Genomic DNA, 23,661 nt, shown 5'->3' with positions numbered 1-23,661 from the left:
ATCCTGTACTGCACAAGCATTTTGACCCTTAGATATCATTGTACACATTGATCCTGTATGAAACTGTTAATTTGTTAACTTCAGCCCTTCACTTGGTATACTTTCCACAAGACATTTATCTACTGTTATTCAATCCTGAAATCAGACCTGATACACACTAAAATTTACATGGTCTGTCGCCCTACATAGAACAAAGTCTGAAAAAAGGAAATGTACCCACTGAACTTACCTCTTGTGATCATTGTGTTTCCTTAAGAAGTCGAGTTGACTGTGTGCTTCTTTTCTTTCCCTCCTTAAATCTGTTTCTTCCCTCTTCATTTCTCTTACACTTTTGGTTTGCCTTTCAATAGCAAGGTCAAGGCCTTCTAACTCTTCACGACGATCCTTAAAGAAATATTTTCTTTTTTAAACGCATAAAAACGTTTATCTTTCAAAGTAAATAATAGTTCTGGTAATCTAAACACAAAAATAAAAAATATTTGAAAATAAAACTAAAGCAAATCATGGCTATACCTCTAGTTCATTCAAAAGCTGCTTAACAGAGTTTCTTTCCTTGTGAAATTTGGCATTGTCTCTTTGATTCTGAAGAAAAATATTAAAAACTTAAACTTAAGTACAGATGAATAGTTTTGTCATATTCGGCTAGTATATATATTTTACCATCACAAAAGAAATACAAGACACCGATGGCAAAGACAAACAGACACAAACACTCTTTTGTTCCCCTGGCAATCAAATAAGAACAATCTGATATAAACTTTGTCACATGTAAATTATGAGTGAGTCTGGTGTTAATGTACATTTTGGTTTCTTATAGTTATAATGTTTTTTGTTTGGTGTATGCACAAATTGTAAGACAAATTACCTACGGACAATAAAGATTATTATTATTATTATTATTATAATATAGTTATCGGGTACCTCAAATCTAAGGCCCTTTTTAAACTGTTTCTTGACAAAAAGGAAGGATCTCTTTCAGATCCCAAGAATGAGAGATGTACTCTTTGCCCTGTGGCGTAGCTAGGTTATATGATGCCCCGTGCAGCAGCTCCTCATTATGCCACCCACCCCCCGAAAAAAAATAACGAAATAAAACAACTAAAAGACTTTTTTCCCAACGAATTTGTACTAGCCATATATTACCCTTGACCCACGGGTCTTAATTTGCATATCATTATCAATATTGTCACTGAAAGTGTTTTGGAAACAATCAAACAAAATAATAATGTTATAAAAAAGCGAACGCGTGAATTTAAAAACCTTAATTAAGAGATTTTTAAAAATCTAGTAAATTTGATTCAGACTGGTCAACAGCTTATGTTTCATTTAAGAAAGAACATAGGAGATTAAACAAGTTAGAAAATGATTAAACTTGTAATTAACATTTCAAATATATTAGTTTGAGTTTGTTCATGTAGGTATAATGTATTTTTTGTTTACTGAGAACGTTTATCCTTAGTTTGATGCCCTCACCACTTGATGCCCCGTGCAGGCCACACAACCTGCACATAGCTAGCTACGCCTTTGTCTTTGCCAAACCCTCAATATGTATGGAGGTATGTAGAATTGTGTTTGTTGGTTATTAGTTATTTATCGATGGTCCCGGGTTCAAACCCTGCCCGCTCCCATCCCCCGTCGTCCTGCGGGAGGTTTGGACTAGGAAGTAATTATCTTCAACTATGAAGGAACATCCGAAACATGTAAAACATTTTACAAACAGTGCTGAAAATATCTAAACCTGTCTTTCTGCTTGCATCACTTAGCAAACAGCGACCCATGGCAGACAGATTGGAGACCGTCTCTGAATTAGTGTTTTCACACAAATTCTTTTTATATTATTTTTAATTAAAAGTTGGTACCTCTTTTTTCTCTATCCTTAGCTCAAGTAGTCTTTTTCTTTCTTGTAGTTCTACAATATAATCTTCCTAAACAAAATAAAAATACATAATTTCAATCTATTTATCTTTGTAAAATCAATAATTTTATAACTTGTTTAAAAAGAAAAAAAAAAGAAATTAATTCAAGTTATACCAATTCATGATGTTCTGGTACATTACAAAACAAATGGCTGTCTTCTGGGATGGTTTGATGTATTGACCTTTCTTTTAAAATACTTTTAGGATGATTGTCCATTTGATAAGATCCTGAAAAAAAAAAAAGGTTTAATAAAGAGTTGTTTTAGGCAACACTAGTAAATAACACCAGCCATTGCCTATTAGTTAGTTAGTTAGGTCCTCCCGCGCCGTTTGGCATATTAGGCGGCAAGCTGTCTCCATAATAATCTATCACTGGCAATGTCTGGAGCCTCTTCCCACCTGGTGTCCAATGTTCTGAGGTTCTCCATGAAAGTGTGGCACCAAGTTATACGAGGACATCCCTGTTTGCTCTTTCCACGTATTGGCCTCCATGTCATCGCAACTCTTGGTATGCGTAGTTCATTTTGTCGGAGAACATGTCCCGAAAACCTCATGTGATGCTCTGTCACAACCTCACTAAGTGTTCGACTCCCAATTCGGCATAGGATTTCCTTGTTTGAGACCTGATCTGTATAACTGACTCCCAAAATCTGTCTCAGCCATTTTTGTTGAGCCACATTTAGTCTTTCCTCAATTTTGGCAGATGACTTCCATTCTCACATGCATATGTTGCTGTTGGAATGACGATTGTATTATGAAGGTGTATTTTTGTATCAAGTCCCATGGCTTGGCTTGTCCAAATAGGCTGCAGCCTTTGGAAAATGTTCCCTGCCTTTCCTTTTCGACAAGCCAGATCATGGTAAGCATCTCCATCATTTGTTGTGATGCTGCCAAGGTACGTGAACTTGTCCAACTTTTCAAGCGTTGACTCGCCAATTCTGACGGGGGCACCCTTTGCCTTATATCCCACTTGCTAAATTTTAGTCTCAACCAAGTTTATGCGGAGGCCAAATTTGGATGCCTCTCTATCTAGGCTGTCCGTCATTTCTTGTATGGATTTATTAGATTCTTAATAAAAGGGAAGGATTTATTTCAGAGGCTAGCAATATGAGATAGGCTCTTGACTAAAACCAATGAGACCATCATTTATCACATCCGTTTTTTTTTTTTAGAATCACGGCTTCCTTAGCCATTGCTTCTCCATGCCGTGGTGAAGCCATAGCGTACTCACGAGGTAGGTCTTCACCTTCCTACAATGTATAGTCACTTACTTACTTTGGCAATGGCTTATATTATATTAGTTAACGCAGACCCATAGGTGGACACTTTGGTAGCTGCGTCTGAGTTTATATGAAACACAAACTCTTTTTGTAACTTTTCTTTTTTTCCTTTATCGTTTAATTACATGCTATAAATTAGTTTCTACTAAGGTTCTTTCAAATAAGCCCGCACATTTTAGATTGGCCTATTCACCTACCAACCATCTAGATTTATGAAACGGAAGAAACTGTAAGTCTACTTACTAACAGGACCTTGTGCTAGAGTAGAAGACTGGTCAATGTAAGCAGCAGTAGATGACTCACTAAAAGCTGGAGTATCTGAGGCTAATGGCGTTAATGTAACCACTGTACGATCAACACCATGATTTTTACCAGCTGGCGATGGTGATAGTGATGCTTCACCTATGATGATATGATATTTTCTGACATTAATTTTTCGCAAATAATTTAAAGTAAAACTTTATTTAGTAAAATTTAAAATTCATAAGAAAATGTTTCAATGGAACGAATGAGATGTCCAAACTTTTTTTCCTTAGTCGCCTTTTCTCAAATTTCCTGTATCTCAGATTTGTCTATTCAATAAATAACTTTGATTTGTGATGATGCTCATTACGACACTGAATCCATGTTGTATCAAATAAAAAGACGGGAGAGCAGTCAACAACTTCTGTACAAAAATCCATAATGCATGATATACAATGGAGCTCATTCACCAATCGTAAAAAAAACAACATTTTGCCACGTGGTTCTCTATATATTCCATACAAATTACGCAATCCATAAAGGCTGTAACGTGATGCGTAATTTTCATTGTTTTATCAATATTATAAAGGGGCTAAATGTTGTTTGTTTAGGATTGGTGAATGAGGTCCATTGAAATCAATATCAGGAATATCCTAGTGAAGAATGTCTTCAAATCTTTGATTTATGTCGTCATAGAATAGCACGTAATAGACATAGTACACAGTAAAGAAGGGCGAGTTGATTATTATTAAAATCATTTATTTTTAATTGTATACAATTTTCTTGTTTCTGGGACTCCTCCTGCCAATTTGAGGATTTGTGTCTTTCTGAGTATTTTATTAGGTTTTGCTTTTTCTATTTATAAATTACGATTCAGTGTTTTATGTATTATTTACTTTCATTCTTCTGTCCTGAAGTGTTTCTAAATTTAGTAATTTTACTAATGGTTTTACTCTAATCAAATGTGAATGTTCGTTTGTTATAAATTTCACTGCTCTATTTTGCGTTTGTTCTAGTTTCATTATGTTTTCATGAGTTAAGGCAGTAGCGTAGCAATAGGCACTCATGGACCCGGGTTCAGGAATATCTCGGTGAGTCCACACCCCCACAATACGACAAATTGAGTGTGTGACAAAAATTAAGTAATCTGAAAGTATTGGTACATTGATCAAAAGATATTCCAATGCCAGTGCAAGGATCGTACCTTTTTTGTATAAGTAATAATGATACTATGTTTGATTTAGTTATGACGATCTACAAGTCAATGTTTGTGCAACTTCTTAACAGAATCAAGCGCCTTTTTTGAAATTGGTGTTCACAAAAGTACAATTTTATTTTCACTTTGGTGTCATCTCAAGTGTTCTTGTGGGCCCCAACTGGTCATGAGTTATGGGCTCAAACACAATGAACCCCTTCATGCCATGGTTGTTACGCCATAGGCTGTGGGTGGGCCCGGGTTCATTGAGCCCCTTCACACCATTGAACCACTTCGCGACATGGGTGCTAATCCAGTCAGTTGAGGGGATCCCAAATAGAGGATGCATATTCTAGTACTGGCCTAAGGTTAAATAGCAATTTAGTGTAATGTTCCTGTTGATTTGAAAAAAAAAATCTTTTAATAAATCCTAGTGCTATGTTGTTGTTTTTTTACTCTTAAAAAAAACATTTTCTGGGTGGAAAGACATGCTCCGATTTGATTCCCATTTCTGTAATTCTTCTCATTCTTTTTGTAATATTTTCAGTATGTTGTGTTGATTTATAGTTATAATAAAGGGACTTACAGACTTCGAGGGCTAGGGTTGGGGGAGTGTTGTCATGAGGGCAGTATTATGGAAGGTTGAAAACGTGTTCCTGCAACATACACATATACCAACTATTTTGGGTATCAGCTGTGGGTCGTGACCCCTTTGGGGGTCGAATGACCATTTGACAGTGGTCGCCTAAGTCCATCAGAAATTTCGGTATTTAGTCTAGTTATCATTGGGATTTTTTTTTGTCATACGATTTCTTTCTTCAGTGTTGTAACAAGCACATTTGTACCATAGATGGTATACATAACGTGTATAATTTAAGCACACATTTATTTTACACAAATACAATTATATAAAGCTTTTGTTTTGTAAATACATCATGGATGTCAGATATATATACATTTATAATTTGATTTTATGATTATATACCATTAGCAAAATCACATTTAGGGCCTACCTAGGTCTATGAATGAAATAAATTTTACGATTAAGTGGGCGCCGTCTTGTGGGAAATCATATTAGAGGTCGCCGAGCTAAGAAGGTTGAGAACTGCTGTTAAATCTGGAAGATCACATTACCATACCACGCTTGAATAGCATGAGTAGTATTCATAACGCAGACCTTTTCTGACGCGTCGTCAACACGGTTGATCGCTCGACCAGTGGTGATTTTTAATTTCTCTCTGTCACCACCACACTTATAATAATATATAATACTAGTCGACCGGCGGCGTAGCATACGCCGCTATTTTGCAGGGCCGGCCACTGCAACCTATGCGACCGCATTGGGCCCCGCACTTTCATAGGATTCGCACTTTCACAAGACCCGCGCTAGTTCTAGGTGTATAAATTTTTAAATTAAACCATATTATAAATTAAAACAGATTTCCCGCGCCCTTCTGTCGATTTAACAGGAGGTCCTGAAAATCTCCTGAAATTGCAAAATATACGAAAAAGTCCTGGAAATATCCGAAAATTATTAAAATCTTTTGAAAACTCGTACCAATCTTATGAATTATATAGACGAAAATTGTCATTTTGGGGTGTCATTCAATATGGGAAACGCCAATCCTACGCGCGAAAAAACGGCATTATGCAATACCCGCAATTGTGGAATCTAGTGAAAGAAGCTTCCCTCGCCATAAACTAATGAAGAATTACTTAAGCTCCTGGGAATCTCCCGAAATTATGAAATATATGAAAAAGTCCTTAAAATATACGGAAATACATTAATAAAAATTGTCATTTTGGGGTGTCATTCAATATGGAAAACGCCAATGCCACGCGCGGAATTATGCATCAGCCATAATTATGTAATCTGGTGAAAAAAACTTCTCGCGCCTCAAACTAATGAAGAATTACTTGAGGTCACCAATTCTCAAAGATAGATTGCAACTTTTGGTAATTCTTGTTATTGAGCGTGATACAAACTCTTAAATTTCACTTATTATCCGCTTCCCTACCCAAACTTGGCCCCGCGAAATCCGTTTCGCATAGGGCTCCACAATGGTTAGGTCCGGCACTGCTATTTACACACACATATATATATAAATATATACATAGTAGATTACTTAATCTCTTTCCATGACTTCTTGGTCACAATGGTTAAGTCCGGCGCTGCTATTTAGTGTTTGTAAAATGTTTGTTTGTAAAATGTTTTACAATGTTTTGGATGTTCCTTCAGAGTTGAAGAAAGTTTGCTTCGTAGACCAAACCTTCCGCAGGAAAAAGAAGGATGGGAGCGGGCAGGGTTTGATAAATTTAAACGACAGTCCAGCGCGCAGGCAGTCATCCGTAAGTGTGAACACTGTGTTCTCGTGGGGTGACTATCCTCAGAAATAAGAGAGTGATCTTTCCTTTACTATCCTCAGAAATAAGAGAGTAATCTTTCCTTTACTTCTTCTCGTTTAAACTGTTAAGGGAAGAAGAGAATTATATATATACTAGTACGCCGCTATTTTTGTAGGGCCGGCCTTGGGCCACTGCAACCTATGCGACCGCAGTGAGCCCCGCACTTTTATTGGACCCGCACTTTCATAGGACCCGCTCTAATTCAAGGTGTATAAATTATTAAATTAAACCATTTTATAACTTAAAACAGATTTTCCGAGCCCTCCTATCGATTTACCAGGAGCTGCTGGAAATCTCCTGAAATCGCAAAATATACGAAAAAAGTCATTAAAATATACGGAAATATTTTCACAAAAATTGTCATTTTGGGGTGTTTTTCAATATGGAAAACGCCAATCTTACTCGCAGCATTATGCATCAGTCGTAATTGTGTTATTTGGTGAAAGAAACTTCTCGCGCCTCAGACTAATGAAAAATTACTTGAGGTCAACAATTCTCAAAGATAGATTGAAACATTTGGTAATTCTTGTTATTGAGCGTGATCTATGTAGGAAACAGAATTATTATGATATAGGCCTACTGTATGACTTTGCTACACGCAAGGCTCGTAAAGTAATTCTGTACGTAGTAAAGAATGAATAAAATGCATAGACGAATTTATTTTCTAATACAAACTCTTAAATTTCACTTATTATCCGCTTCCCTACCCAAACTTGACCCCGCGAAATCCGTTTCGCATAGCCCCCCCCCCCCCCAATACACAATGGTTAAGTCCGGCCCTGCTATTTACATATGTATATATATATTTACATAGTAGATTACTTAAGTTAATCTCTTTCCATGACTTCTCGGTCACAATAGTTAAGTTCGGCGCTGCTATTTAGTGTTTGTAAAATGTTTGTTTGTTAAATGTTTTACATGTTTCGGATGTTCCTTCAGAGTTGAAGATAGTTTACTTTTCTAGTCCAAACCTCCCGCAGGACAAAGGGGGATGGGAGTGGGCAGGGTTTGATAAATTTAAACGACAGTCTAGTGCGCAGGCAGCCATCCGTAGTGTGAATACTACTCTTGTTTTTTCGTGGGGTGACTATCCGCAGAAATAAGAGAGTGATCTTTTCTTTCCTTCTCGTCAAAACTGTTGAGGGAAGAAGATAATTATATATAGATATATATATATATATATCATGGGCGTAGCCAGGAATTTTTTTCTTGGGGGGGGGGGGGGGGTTTTGGGGGGATTTTTTTCTCCTCCCCCCCCCCAGCGCTATATATATATATATGTACATTTGTGTGTGTATATATATAATTAATTTTTATTACAATCTGACTCTTCATTCTTTCAGAAGACGTTTATTATACCATTGAATACGTTTTTCTTGTTAGTGGAAAATTTGTAGACTTCCCGCCCGCACCAGTAATGGGGTCTGGGATCCCTCCAGCGCGGGGCGAAGCCCCGCCGCCAAGCACTATTTCTGGTATTGAAAACCTAAAAAATGCATATTCTGAGATATCTACTGTGCAATATTCTGCTATTAAAAAGTTTTATTTCAAAACCCGTGCTATTCTTACTGACTTAGATCCTCCCGCGCCGTTCGGCTCATTGAGTGGCAAGCTGTTTCCACAAAAATCTGTCGCTGGCAATGTCTGAAGTCTCTTCACACCTGCTCTGAGGACCTCTATGAAAGTATGGCGTGAAGTTGTACTAGGATGTTCCTGTTTGCGATTTCCTCATAATGGCCTCCATGTCATTGCAACTCTTATTATGCGTAATTCATTTTGTCGGAATACTTGTCCCGCAAACCTCATGCGACGCTCTATCACAACCTTAACAAGGAGTCGACTCCCAGTTCGGCATAGCATTTCCTTGATTGAGGCCCGATCTCTATAACTAAGTCCTAAAATCCGTCTATGCCATCTTTGTTGAGCCACATTTAGTCTTTTTCAATTTAGGAAGATGGCTATCTACTGCACTTTATTAATGGAGCGTCATTCAATATGGGAAACGCCAATCCTACGCGCGAAAAAACGGCATTATGCAATACCCGCAATTGTGGAATCTAGTGAAAGAAGCTTCCCTCGCCTTAAAATAATGAAGAATTACTTAAGATCAACAATTCTCGTAGAAAGAATTTGGTAATTCTTGCTATTGAGCGTGATCTATGTAGGAAATAGAATTTTTATGATGTACTGTATGACTTCGCTACACGCAAGGCTCGTAAAGTATTTCTGTACGTAGTAAAGAATGAATAAAATGCAAAGACTAATTTATTTTCTAATACAAACTCTTAAATTTCACTTATTATCCATATCCCTACCCAAACTGAGCCCCGCGAAATCCGTTTCGTATAGGGCTCTACAATGGTTAAGTCTATTTAGTGACGGATGAATACTACCCCCCCCCCCGGCCGCCTCTCTTTTTTTTTTCGCCTCTTAAATTACCTAGGATAACTCCCTCCGTCCGAGTTGCAAAAATAAAAGAGTGATCTTTCCATGGTGCCCAAACTCTTGAGCGTGCTCTGTCGCCACGATAGTTACTACAGAGTAGATTACTCCCCCCACCCCCTTATATATAATGGGGGTAGTCAGGTTTTTTTTCGGGGGAAACCCCCCCCCCCCCGTAAATATATAGAAATATATGTGTGTGTGCGTGCGTCAGTGCGTGCGTGTGTGTGTGTGTGTGCACAATAAATCTTTATTACATTCTGACCCTTCCTTCTATCGGAAGACGTTTATTTTACCCTAGAATAAGTTCTTCCTTGAATTAGTGGAAAAATTGTATACTTTCCTCCATTGTTAGCAAGGACTCTGGGCGGAGCCCCGCCGCCAAGCACTATTTCTGGTATTGAAAACCAAAAAAATGCACATTCTGAGGTATCTACAGTACATTAACCTGCTATTAAAGTTATTTCAAAAACCTCATGTGTTGATCCTACCGCGTCGTTCAATGCATTGGGCGGCAAGCTGCTTCCACAAAAATCTGTCATGGCAATGTCTGAAGCCTCTTCCCACCTGCTCTGAGGACCTGCATTAAAGTGTGGCGCCAAATTGTACTAGGATGTCCCTGTTTGCACTTTTCTCGTAATGGCCTCCATGTCGGAGAACATGTCCCGCAAACCTCATGCGACGCTCTGTCACAACCTTACTAAGGGGTCGACTCCCATTTCGGCATAGGATTTCCTTGATTGAGACCCTATCTCTATCATCATCTTCAAACTCCATTTGAGTGAGGGCTTGAGAGGCTCAAATCCTCTCTTGCAAAAGCCCTGGACAGAAACCCTGCTGTCTTGCGTAGTGCATAAATGTCCCCATACAGGTCAAGAATTTTTGGTTTCCCAGACCTGTCGAGACGGAGATCAGTAAGTCTGGGGCAGTCAAACAGAATATGAGGCACGGTTTCCTCTTCCTCCCCGCAGTGGGGGCACCGTGAATCAAAATTTGGCCATAACCGTGAGAAATATGAGCCAACAGGACAATATCCTGTCCTGCACTGTGCTATAATAGCTTGCTCAGGCCGTGAGAAATATGAGCCAACAGGACAATATCCTGTCCTGCACTGTGCTATAATAGCTTGCTCAGGCCGGACAGCCTCCACCACGGGGAAGTGCGGTCAGGGTGCCTCCACGGGCTTTTTGGGAATAGTCCCAGCACTTCTATTTGTTTTTTTAATTATAGCCAGAGCATGATGGAAACTTACAGCCTGTTCAGTGGGTGGAATTTGCCCTCCCTGGTGTGCCAAAGAGTCTGCAACAGTGTTGCCAGTCACACCTATGTGACTCGGTACCCACTGCATTATTACATTATTACCTATCTCTATAACTGACTCCTAAAATCCCTCTTAGCCATCTTTGTTGAGCCACATTTGGTTTTTTCAATTTCGGCAGATGACTATTCACTGCAGCCCAATCATTGGTTGAAATGTTTAACATCTCTTGGCTACGCTCTTGGAATTATGTGATTGTAGTTTGCTTTAGATTTTATATCGAAAAGGGAAGTTTTATCGCCAAATTTATCTGTTTGTGGGGGGGGGGGGGTAAATTAAAAAATCTCTGGAGTTGTTGTTTTTTAATTCAAAACCCCTTAGCTACTCTCATAGAAATTGGTCACTGTAGTTTGCTTTAGAATAATTTTGAAGAGAGAGGCTTTCAAACTCAAAACTCTTTGTAGAGGGATATAAAACTCAAAACTTTTTTTTTAAATCCCTCTGGAGCAGGGGGTTTTAAACTCAAAACCTCACTTAGCTTGGCTACCCATATATATATATATATATATACCTTGAAAGAATGGACCGGCCATCTCTTGATATTCTGCCAACAGCTACCCATCGTGAAGAGTGATGAAATTTCAGCACTCCTACGAGGTAGATAATGAAGGTGGTGAGTATAAAATTTAAAAAAAAGTAAAGTTTCCCTTTCAGACCTTGTGGTTTATAGAGCAGATGATGTAAAGGTAATCTGTTTCTGTGGCCTACAGTTAAAGAGGGTGTCATGTGGCCAGCACAACGACCAACCGCCTTAACTTTTCCCCAACTATGGGTGGGTGGACTCAGAGGCGCACAAAGATACTGAAATTAAAAATCCCAGTCTTCACCAGGATTCGAACCAAGGACCCCCGGTTTGGAAACCAAATGCTTTACTGCTCAGACACCACGCCTCCAAGTATAGAATAGAAGTAGTCTAATAGAAGTAGTCTAATAGCAAGCAAACTAAAACTATCTCATTGTGTGGTAGGCCTTTAAGAGTATTTGCTGTTTGTAAAGGTTTAAAATAAAAGTGTTCAATTTGAACAATTGGAGTAGAATAAATAGAATGTGTTTACCATGAGTATATAAGTGTTAACCAGGAGTACACATGTTTATCATGAGTACATATGTGTTTACCAGGAGTACATTTGTGTTTATCATGTTTACCAGGAGTAGGCCTACATATGGACCGATGTTACTGACGGAAGTCATAATAACACGTAATGGTTGAGATTTATGTCTTTTTAAGTAGTGCAAAAGTAATCGCCTAGGAATGCGGCTTATATAACAAAAAGTGTATTGTAAATAACGGGTAATGATTTAGTTTGTTCAGTGGATGTTTACCTAAAACTGGCCTTGACCTTGTTTGCCGAGTCGGAGTAAATAAATGCTGTGGATGATAAGCTCCAGCTCCAACTTGTACAGGAATAGAGCCTGATGTGGTGCGTAATGTTTGGTGTCCATCCATGCCACTCGGTAGTAACACTGACGGAATTGTTGGCATTGTACCTCCTACTAATAATGCCTGGGGATATTCATCAGGATAGACATCATTATGTGTAAACACATCAATGGATGGAGCACTCTGGGGCCGTTCTCTGGGTTCAACTTGACTTTGTGGATGACGTACTTCTGCTTGATTTGTTCTGTTAGATTAAAAACAGAATGAGTAGAAAGATCATGAATAGTGGGCAAGACGTTTCAAATAGTTTATGCAGAAATAACTATCTAAAATTTTTTTTATAAATAGCTAGACGATTGGCAGAATCTACATCAAAATAAAAACAAAGAGGCTTTATAGCGTAGTGAAGGCAGTTCTAGTGTTTTGTATTTTGAAGGTTACGTCGACCACCTTTTAGCTCACCAAAAAAAGACTGCTTTTGGCATACGTTCGTCTCCTATACGGGAAACGTGCCCCACGGAAACGCTTTAAAGACCAGCTTATGCGCCAACTTGCCTTAGCTGACATAGAAGAGAGCACCTAGTTGCATGCGGCCTCAGAACAAGACAGCTGGAGGTCACTCACAAAGGCCGCGGGATACACATTTGAGACCAAAAGAAAATCCGCTGCCGAGGACAGACGCAGACGGCGAAAAGAAAATGTAAATCAATCAGCGGCGGACATTTGGTTATGCCTGCGCTGGATGTGGCAAAATACGATAATTTATAAGCCTGGTACTATCATTTTAGTACTATATTAGATCTACAGATCTACACATACGTCAGTGTCGTGTCTGTCATTGTATCAATCATTTTAGTATCAAATTCAATATTTTATTAGAAAATATCAAAACTATTTCACCATGCAATGCGGCTTGAAAAGTTTAGGTGCAACGACTTAGACTTAGGTCCTCCCGCGCCGTTCGGCGCATTGGGCGGCAAGCTGTCTCCATAATGATCTGTCACTGGTAATGTCTGAAGCCTCCTCCCACCTGGTGTCCACTGTTCTGAGGTCCTCCATGAAGGTGTGTCGCCAGGTAATACGAGGACATCCCTGTTTGCGCTTTCCTCGTTTTGGCTTCCATGTTATCGCAACTCTTGGTGTGCGTAATTCATTTTGACGTAGAACATGTCCCGCAAACCTCATGCGACGCTCAGTCACAACCTCACTAAGTGTTCGACTCCCAGTTCGGCATAGGATTTCCTTGTTTGAGATCCGGTCTGTGTAACTGACTCCCAAAATCCGTCTCAGCCATCTCTGTTGAGCCACATTTAGTCTTTTCTCAATTTTGACAGATGACTTCCACGTATCACATGCATATGTAGCAGTTGGAATGACGATTGTGTTGAGAAGGTGTATTTTTGTCTCGAGTCCAATGGCTTGGCTAGTCCAAATAGGCTGCAGCCTTTGGAAAATGCTCCCTGCCTTTCCGATTCGGCACGCTACATCATGGTAAGCATCTCCATCATTTGTTATTATGCTGCCAAGGTACGTGAACCTGTCCAGCTCTTCAAGCTTTGACTCGCCAAGTCTGACGGGGACACCCTTTGCCTTATATCCCACTCGCATAATTTTAGTCTTATCCAAGTTTATGCCGTGGCCGATTTTGGGTGCCTCTCTGTCTAGGCTCTCCGTCATTTCTTGATTGCATTTATTTGTAGCCCCGAGTAGTGCAACATCATCAGCAAAGTCCAAGTCCGTCAATCGGAGTTGTTCATGCCATGGAATACCAAAGGCAGTCTGGTTCATTGCTCTCCTCATTATGTAGTCGATGGCTAGGAGGAAAAGGAAGGGAGATAAGATGCACCCCTGTCTCACACCTGTCTCGATTGTAAAAAACTCTGTTGTTCCCTCTTCTGTTTTAATGCAGCAACTAGACTGACTGTAAAGGTGTCGTAGGATCTGGACGAATTTTTCTGGGATACCGTATTCTCTAACTATTTTCCATAGTGATTCTCGGTGGACACTATCAAACGCTTTTTTGAAGTCCACGAAACTGATCGTTAGCCGTTGTTGGTACTCAAGACTTTGTTCTATGATATTTCGTAAAACGAAAATCTGCTCTGTACATGATCTGCCTCTTCGGAAACCTGCTTGTTCTTCTCTGAGCCTTTCATCTACAGACTGTTGAAGCCGTCTCAACAAAACAGTGCTGAAAACTTTGCCTGGGACAGAGAGGAGAGTAATGCCCCTCCAGTTGTTGCAGTCTGCCAAGTTGCCCTTTTTTGGAAGCTTTACAATCACTCCCTTTTGCCAGTCCTCTGGGACTTTTGAAGTTCGCCAACAGAGATTTAAGAGATCAGTCATTCTGTTAACAATGCACTGTCCCCCATATTTTAGCATTTCTGCTGATATCATGTCTAATCCTGGTGCTTTGTTATTCTTTAGCACTGCAATGGCCATGGTAACCTCCTCAGCAGTTATTGGGTCTGTCTTGACCTTGAGATCATTGTCTGAAGAGGGGTCCTTGAATATGTAAGTTAGGTATGGCGACAGTTGGTTAAGGGTCTCTTTAAAGTGCTCTACCCATCATGCATCCTGTTCTTCTTTCGTTAACAAAGTTTTGCCTTGCTTGTCTTTTATTGGTGCCCCATGTCCACTCTTTGCTCCAGTGAGATCTCGGACAATACGATGGAGGGTTTTTGTGTCATTTCTGCTTGCAGCTGCTTGTGCCTCTTGTCCCTTTGCTCAATCCAGTCCTGTTTATCTTGCCGACAGTTTCTCTTTACTTTCAGATCTGCTTCCCTATAGGCTTCTTCCGCTAGGCTGCGATCCTGTGTTTCATTTTTCTGATCTCGCCTACGTTTGGCCTCTTTCCTCTCATCTATCAATTTCCATGTTCTGTCTTGTATCCACCGTTCCTTGTATGAACCTCGCCTCCTTCCGATAACTTATTCCGCGCACCCAATAGTGGTATCTTTGAAGTTGGCCCACTCTTCTTCAAGGGTCAATATATCTGCAAGAGCCTCAAAGTGGTTCGTTAGTTTCAATTGGAACTGTGCTGCAGTGTTGCCGTCTTTAAGCTTCTCTACATTAAATGGGCGGGGTCGTGTGGCTCGTTTTGGTTGGCGTTTCAATCGGAGTTTACATTTGCCACTGACAAGGTAGTGGTCTGAGCCGATATCAGCTCCTCTGCGGGTCCGCACGTCTAACAGAGATGACCTTCATCGTTTGGAGATGCAAATGTAATCTATCTCGTTGAAGGTTTCTCCATTTGGTGATCGCCATGTTTTTTTGTGTATTTGTTTGTGCTTAAAATATGTGTTTCCAATTGAAAGGCTGTTGGATGCACAGAGAGAAATCAAGCGCTCGCCATTATCACTGATGTTTTCTGCAGAGCCATATGGTCCCATTACATATTCAAAGCCAGTTCGGTTGGGATTGATTTTGGCGTTAAAGTCTCCCATCAGTAGAATTAGGTCGTGAGTAGGTGTTTCATCAAGAGTGGTTTGTAGTTGATTATAGAAATGATCTTTGATGGTATCTTCTGCATCCTCTGTAGGGGCATAAGCTTGGATGGTAGTGACTTTGATTTGCTTTGTTTGGAGTCGAGCTGTAATGATGCGGTCACTGACTGGCTTCCAAGCATATGCCGGTGCAACGGCTACATTTGGTTTTTTAAAAGCAAACCGTTTAATTAATAAAATTAATTATGCAAGCGATTTTTTCATAAAAATACACCAATTCTAAAACAATTACGTAAATGTAAGGGAGGCAATGTTACAATACGTTAACGAAGAATTATAATTTTTTGTGTATTTTCGTATCACTAAGTCAAATATATTTATAAAATGTACAAGAAATGTTCACAACAAATATAAATATTAGTTAAAGGTGTTTTTTTCTGGTCAACTAGCTGCTAAAATTAAAAGAAAACATTTATGTTTGTTTATAAAGGCTAAGAATGCACTTTGTATGTAATGTGATGTTGCTAGTTCAGGCTGTCTTGAAGTCAACCAATTACTCTGCAATCGTTTGGGTGTAATTGTTCGGGTGTATTACGTGTAGTTGACCAACAACACAAACAAGAACTGGCACATCGATTGTAACAGGTGAAGAGATGTAGTCAACGATGATGAACAAGTTAATATATATTTATTATGATAAAAGGCCACAGTAGAAGTCTCTGTCACTAAACACGTCGTTACCCTGGAATGTTCTAACGCTAACTGATTTTCCGGTCTCTAACCCAACATATCCCAAACGTCACTAGTCCCGTTCAATATGCGTCTACTATGGTGCGTCGCTAAATAACTAAAATAACTAACCTATATAAATAAGGTGTCTAACAGATTCCTCCCCCCCTTGAAAAAAAAATATGTCAATATTTTTCCACTACTGTCAAGTCTTACAAGGGCATTTTCAATTTAAGGGGAAGACCACAAACATAAAATCTTGACATCTTCATCTTGACATCTTCATCTTGACATTTTCATCTTGACTTGACAGTTCTTCATATTCAATGTCAATGTTCATAACAGTTCATAACATTCCAGAATCATCCTCCTTAGTACACAGTTCATCATAGAGGAAAATGTGACATCCTATGGGCATGTCCTACACATCTCAAATGTTCTTCACTGGCAGTAATCTGATAAAATACAATATTTCAAAAAACAATTACAAACTTTATTTACACATTCAATACATTTTTTCTTACCACCCTTTTATACGCTTTTGTCCATTTTTCTTTTATACTCACCCTTTTCCATAGAACTAACTTTCGTCAATGATATATGAAATGATTCACACAAAAAAAAATATCCATACTTACTTTTAAATGCTTAACATCAAATTTACTTATCTCCCTTTTCCATAACATATAAATGGTGTCAATATATTAATATATATTACATACTCAATATAATCATAGTTTATTTACAAAATTGTTTCACTTCAATGTCATTCTAGACAATAAATCAGCTACAATATTCACAGATCCACTAATAGCTTTCACTTCAAATTTATACTCCTGTAGTGCTAAGAACCATCTATAAACACGACTGTTTTTCATGCTCTTTTGCTGTATATATTGAATAGGTTTATGATCAGTTAATAATATGAATTTCCTTCCTATTAGATAACTCTCTAGCTTAGTAATTACCCATATTACAGCTAAGGCTTCTCTTTCAATGACACTATATTTTTTCTCTGCCTCTGACAATTTTCTACTTACATATAATATAGGATGTAAGTTATCATAGTTCTGCATTAAACAACCACCAATAGCATTACCAGATGCATCAGTTGTGACATAAAATATTTTGTCTTTATCAGGTAGTCTTAATATTAGTTCATGACTAAAAACATCTTTAATTCTGTCAATAGCTTTCACACATTCCTCATTACAAACTACTTTTTGAGGTTTTCCTTTTTTAAGTAAGTCATTTAGTGGATTCACTATTTCTGCTAAGTTTTTTATAAACTTTCTGTAATAATTTACTATTCCCAATATGCTTTTAATTTGTCTTTTTGTTGTAGGTATTTCAATATTAAGTACTTTCTTTATGTTATCTTCAATAGGGCTAATCATGTTGTTATTTATTTTATGTCCTAAGAAAATTATTTCCTCCAATCCTATTTCTACTTTTTCTGCTTGAATTGTAAGTCCACTTTCTTTTATTATTTTGAATACTTCTTTTACATCTACCAAATGTTCCTCCCAACTATTATTAAAAATACATATGTCATCCAAATAGCAAATAACATTTTCTTTGTTTCCAATTATCATGTTCATCATTCTATTAAATGTGGCAGGTGCATTTACTAATCCAAAACTCATATAATTCCATTGAAAAATACCATATGGTGTTACAAATGCTGTGTAAGGTTTTGCATTTTCTGTTAAAGGTATTTGCCAATAACCTTTAGTTAAATCCAATTTAGTAAAAAATTTTGCTCCATTTAATTTATGTAAAATATCCTCTATATTTGGCATTGGATATGGGTCAAATTCTGTGATGTTGTTAAGTTTCCTATAATCAATACATAACCTTATATCTCCATTCTTCTTTTTGGCTATCACAATTGGTGAAGCATAAGGAGATGTTGATGGCTCAATTATACCTGATTCTAGTAAATTGTCTATTTCTTTCTTTACTTTGTCTTGTAAATGTAACGGTATTCTATATGGCTTAAGCTTGATAGGTTTTGTGTCTGTTACTTTAATGTCATGTTTAATAATATTTGTTTTTCCTGGTATGCTGGAAAAAATTTCTTTGTATTCCTGTATTATTTTAGTTATGTCTTTTGACTTTTCCTTAGTTAGATTATTAAGATTAATCTTTTGCCAAGTTTGATTCTCTTTTGTTTCTATTACAGGTATTTCCTTAATATCATTTTCATTGTGATTTTCATTTGTTATTATCATCAAGCATTCTTCTCTTTCTGAAAATTTATTTTCTATTTCCTCCTGAATGTTTTGTATTAACTCATCTTCTCTATCATGATACAGTTTCAAATTATTTATGTGATATGTTTTAATTTTCCCATTTATTTCAATTTGATAATTCACATCATTAATTTGTTTTATCACCTTAAATGGACCTTTCCATTGTTTACCAATTTTATTTTTCAGGTCATTTATCAATATTAATACATTGTTTCCTACTTCTAGTGTTTTCAATTGTCTTTTCTTATTTAGATTCTCATGAGCACTTTGTTTGTACTTCTTATTGTTGTTATATGCTTGAGTCCATATTTCTTTCAATTCTGTTGTGATTGTTGTTTCACTGTCATTATTTAATTTATTCTCATTGTCTATTAGATTTTCTTTAAAAACATCTAATTCATCTCTGGGTTTTCTTCCATGTATTATTTCATATGGTGAAAATTGTGTTGCTTCATGGATGTTGTTTCTATGAGCAAATAGTACATAGTTAATGTAATGATCCCACTTGTTCTGATTATTCTGAATTATCTTTGTTAGTGATCTTTTTAATGATCCACCATATCGTTCACATAAACCGTTACTCTCCGGGTGGTAAACCGAAGAGTATATGTGTTGTATATTGTATTGTTTAGTCCATTTCTTAAATTGTTCTGACTTAAACTGAGATCCCTGATCACTCAATATAATTTTAGGTATACCATGTCTTGTAATTACTTTTTGAGTTATGGCATTAATGATATTTTCTGCACTTGTATTTGATAATGGGATTGCCTCTGGGTATCTACTAAACATGTCTATTACTGTTAGAATGTATTTGTTATTATTTTCAGTTTGAATTAAAGGACCTATTAAATCAATAGATACTTTCTGAAATGGTGCTGTAGGTTCATCCATTTCTTGAATAGGTGCTTTATTCACTAGACTTTTGTTCGATCTCTTTTGACATATGTCACATGAGTTTATGTATTTGTTGATTGTTGCTTTCATTTTGGGCCAAAATACTTGTTTTGACAAATTCCTATAACATTTCTTTACTCCCCTATGTGCTGCTAAATTATTATCATGTGTCATGATTAAAACATCTTTCCAATATTTCTGTGGTAAGACAAGTTGTTTTATTTTCTTATTATCATTACTTGTTTGTCTAAACAATATTTTATTCTCTATGCAAAATTTCTCCATTGGATTATTATTGTTTTTATCTGATATTCTCGAATAAATTTTCCCAATAATATTGTCATTCATTTGTTCTAATGCAAATGTGGGTGTTGTTTCTTTTTCACTTTGAAATATTTGTGTTTCAAGACTATTTTGTGTTTCATTTTCTATCTCTCTTTCCTTAACATCTGTATTTTCTATTTGTATTACATTACTGGTTTCTTTTTCTTTATCATTACTTATTACATTTATTGTATTTTCCTGTTTCTCATCTTTTTTATCCATTGATCTTGTTATTATCATACTTGTTATATTTTGTGTTTCTATGTTTTCATGATTTTGTCTTATGTTTTTGTATTTGTTTTGCCAGTCTTCTAATTCTTTTCTTGAACATTCTTTAACTCCTTTTATGTTTCCTACTAACATATCATATCTCATTTCTGGTATTGCAATGCCATCACAATAACCAGTGAAAAATGGGGTTTCAATGTATACCCTTATAGCTTTAAATTCCCTTACAGTGCCATCTGCTAATTCTACTTTCCTAGTAAACCCTTTATACCAATGAGGTTTGACAAATTTAGTTTTTACTGCCAAGGTGTTACAACCTGAATCCCTGATTAATTCCACCGGAATTCTATCTACAAACCCTGGGTACACTGCAAAATTGTTCCTATTTCCTTCCATGAAATATATCCTATCTGTACCTTTATTTTTGTATTCCCTACTGTAACTCCTATTTCTATAATTTCCCCTGTCATTCCTATCTCTACTCCTATATCTACTGTTATTTTGTTCATTGTATCTATTTCTACTTCCAGACCTACTATTCCCTCTTCTACAGTTAGCTGCTATATGACCTTTTCCTTGACATTTAAAACAGGTTATTTCACTATATTTTCTATTTCCACTATTTGATCTGTTTCTATTTCTACTTCTATCAACATTTTCTTTGGTGTATCCTATTAAATCTACTTTGCTCTTATCCCTATCAGAAAATGGTTTATTTGGATAGGCATTTTTGTATACTCTCATTATCTCTGTTATTTCATCTATAGTTTTTGGGTTTCTTTCTCTAATAAAAGATTGTAATTGAGGATCACATTTATTTACAAAGTTGTCCACTAGAATAAAATTTTTTAATCCTTCATAAGAGTTATTCACTTTTTCTAATTTTACCCACTTATTGAAAAAATCCTTTTCCATATTAATGGTAGTTTGGGGTTCTATTCCTAATGATGGTATATTGTCAAAGTATTTCTTTCTAAAAGTTGTAGCATTATGACCATATGCATTTAATAACTCTCTTTTTAAAACCTGATAGCTATCATCAATATGATGGTCATGATTTTGGCATATTGTTAGAGCTTGACCATGAACAAAGTCTATCAGTATTTCAGACCATTCTTCTTCAGGCATATTAAATGTAGACATTTTTGCCTCATATCTTTTCAGGAAATCACCAATGTCATCCTTCTGTTCATCAAAACTTTGTATTTTTCTCTTTAGCCATGTTTGTGAATTAGGGTTGTCTCTTTGAGTGGTATAATTATTTGAGTTATTAGTGTTATTTCCTTGTTCAGTTTGGGCTCTGGCTTGTGCTGCATCCAATCTCATCTTCTCCATTTTAGCTTCATGTTCTCGGTCCTCTTTTTGCTTCTCATATTCTTCCTTTCTGATCCTATCTTGTCTCTCTATCTCTTGTCTTTGACGTTCTTCTTGTCTTTCTATCTCTTGTCTTTGACGTTCTTCTTGTCTTTCTATCTCTTGTCTTTGACGTTCCGTTTCTTCCTTCACAACTTGCTGTACATAAGCTGCTAAGTCCTTTCCTTTTAACTCCATGGCCTTTCCATCCTGCATAGCTGTTTCCTTAACCTCCTTAAGGTCCACATATGATGATGTAGCCATTGTGTTTTATATTTTATATATATTTTTACTTGGCCTATATTAGTTATGGCTATACTTTAAACTTATTTTATATTTAAGTTTTTCCACACTTTTATACAAATTTTAAATGATATGTCTCTATCTATAGATTTAGTAAATGTATAAATCTAGTCTGAGTTATTATGGTTATATTCAAATCTGTATATTAGGTCCAGTATTACACACAAATTTAAATCTAGTATATTATAGTATGTATAATATTACCATTTAGATCTATAGTTATCAAGAGCACTATGACTTTTAGATCTAGTATGAATAACTATGATCAATTTCAAAATCTGGTATGACTGAAGTCACAGTGAAGTGTTTAGAGTAAATTCAAAGACTGTCTAGAGTCTAGATCTAGAGTAGATTATGGTTCTATTTCACCATGCGAAACAAATATGTGTATACAGTGTCAAATATATCTTCAACAAGATATATATATCTAGAATGTACTACCTTCATTCATCTTCAACTTAATAATATTTCAAAGTAGAGTCTAGATAATTAAATTGTACCAAAGAGATGTACAACAATTTGCAGATCTAAATTTAGCCAGACGATAGTGTTTGACTACATAGCCAGTTTCGGCATTATTCTCATGGCAAAATCATAATTGATTTTAACCGCTCAAACTAAAATTATTTTAGTCTGATTCACAATGAAAGAATCCTACCCGCACTTTCTATCATTAAGTGAAAAAAAAATACAGATCTAATTAAATTAATAAAAATAAATAATTTAAAATAATATACACAAATGAAATAATTAAATGAGACTATCGCTATGGGTTGGGATGTGACAATATGGCACACAATGATAACGTCACGAAGTAACCAGGCAACAACGGATATGACGTTTGCACAAACAAAACAAATTACAACCCTAAACGTATAATATAGCTTTTCATCTAAATTACGTCTTCTACCCCGACGGGTTTTAAGGCGCACCACCTGATTTTACTCAGGCTAACGTACCAAATTTAGACAAAATCTATTTCTAAGGGCAATCTAAACATATACTAATAAGAAAAATGGCACTTAGCTTTTGATAAGAAAGATCCCTTTGTTCGGACTCCCGAATATGCTAGATCACAACAAATTCCACTGCCTCTCTTCCAGTTCTGACTCTGTTCTCCGGTGCTACCAGTATCCCACGTAATGCCACAGATGTCCTGATATGCCACAGCAAAATGTTCCAGTTTCTTTGACGACTGTTGATGACCGTATGTGTAGTTCCGACGACTTTGTATACACAGTTACTGACGAATAGGTTAACGGTTCTTCTAGCGATGACTTGACTTGTGTAGATGATTACTGACAAATAACAGTCTCTTGACGACAACTTGATCTGGACGACTGACGAATAACGAATTTCTTGACGATGACTTGATCTGGGCTGACGAATAACGGCTTTATTGACGATGACTTGATCTGGGCTGACGAATAACGACTTTCTTGACGATGACTTGATCTGGGCTGACGAATAACGGTTCTCTAAAATAGTTCACTGCTTCTGCTGCTACTCTGGTAGTACGACGAAGTTTGCTGTTGTACGTTGCTTCACTAGACCAAACTGTCCAATGTAGACTAGGTGAAACCAAGGTCACCTCCGACGACGTTCCGTTATACGATTAACGGTTTTCAACGAAATTAAGTGGATGTAGCTGTTTCCACAACTTCACTGCTAACAAGTCTAGGTATGGTCTAGACCGACGAATACTAGATATATCAATGTTCAGTAATGATAAAGATTACTTCACTAACCTTCCAAAGGTTAAACACAGTGACCGTTATAAACGTGGCAAGCAACCGGTTCAATGAGCAAACTGCTCCACAAGAATCTCTCCAAGGGTAAGACGACAGAGCGATTTCGATTTAGTTAGCTACCAAACTTGTAGTACTCACAATACTTCTGACAGCGGGCAAACTGTCCTTCTCGAAACTGACGAGGTAAAACTTGA

The 23,661-nt window shown here is 37.0% G+C and overlaps 1 protein-coding gene across 15 annotated transcripts in view; it reads right to left on the bottom strand.

The window, feature by feature from the left end:
- LOC106073466 (centriolin-like) overlaps nt 1-23,661 on the bottom strand; it is a 276,342-nt gene that overhangs the window by 115,531 nt on the left and 137,150 nt on the right. For all 15 annotated transcript variants that reach the window (XM_056040843.1, XM_056040842.1, XM_056040844.1 and 12 more), the window contains 6 exons: nt 12,124-12,425; nt 3,440-3,598; nt 2,032-2,144; nt 1,860-1,925; nt 514-582; nt 230-384 (listed from right to left, as the gene is read on the bottom strand). In XM_056040843.1, coding sequence (XP_055896818.1) covers nt 230-384; nt 514-582; nt 1,860-1,925; nt 2,032-2,144; nt 3,440-3,598; nt 12,124-12,425 — 864 coding nt within the window. The remainder of the gene's footprint in view (nt 1-229; nt 385-513; nt 583-1,859; nt 1,926-2,031; nt 2,145-3,439; nt 3,599-12,123; nt 12,426-23,661) is intronic.

This window comes from Biomphalaria glabrata, chromosome 9, assembly GCF_947242115.1.
Source record: "Biomphalaria glabrata chromosome 9, xgBioGlab47.1, whole genome shotgun sequence".
NCBI lineage: Eukaryota > Metazoa > Mollusca > Gastropoda > Planorbidae > Biomphalaria > Biomphalaria glabrata.
Note: the sequence above shows the minus strand (reverse complement) of the source record. Positions and strands in the feature narration are given on the sequence as shown.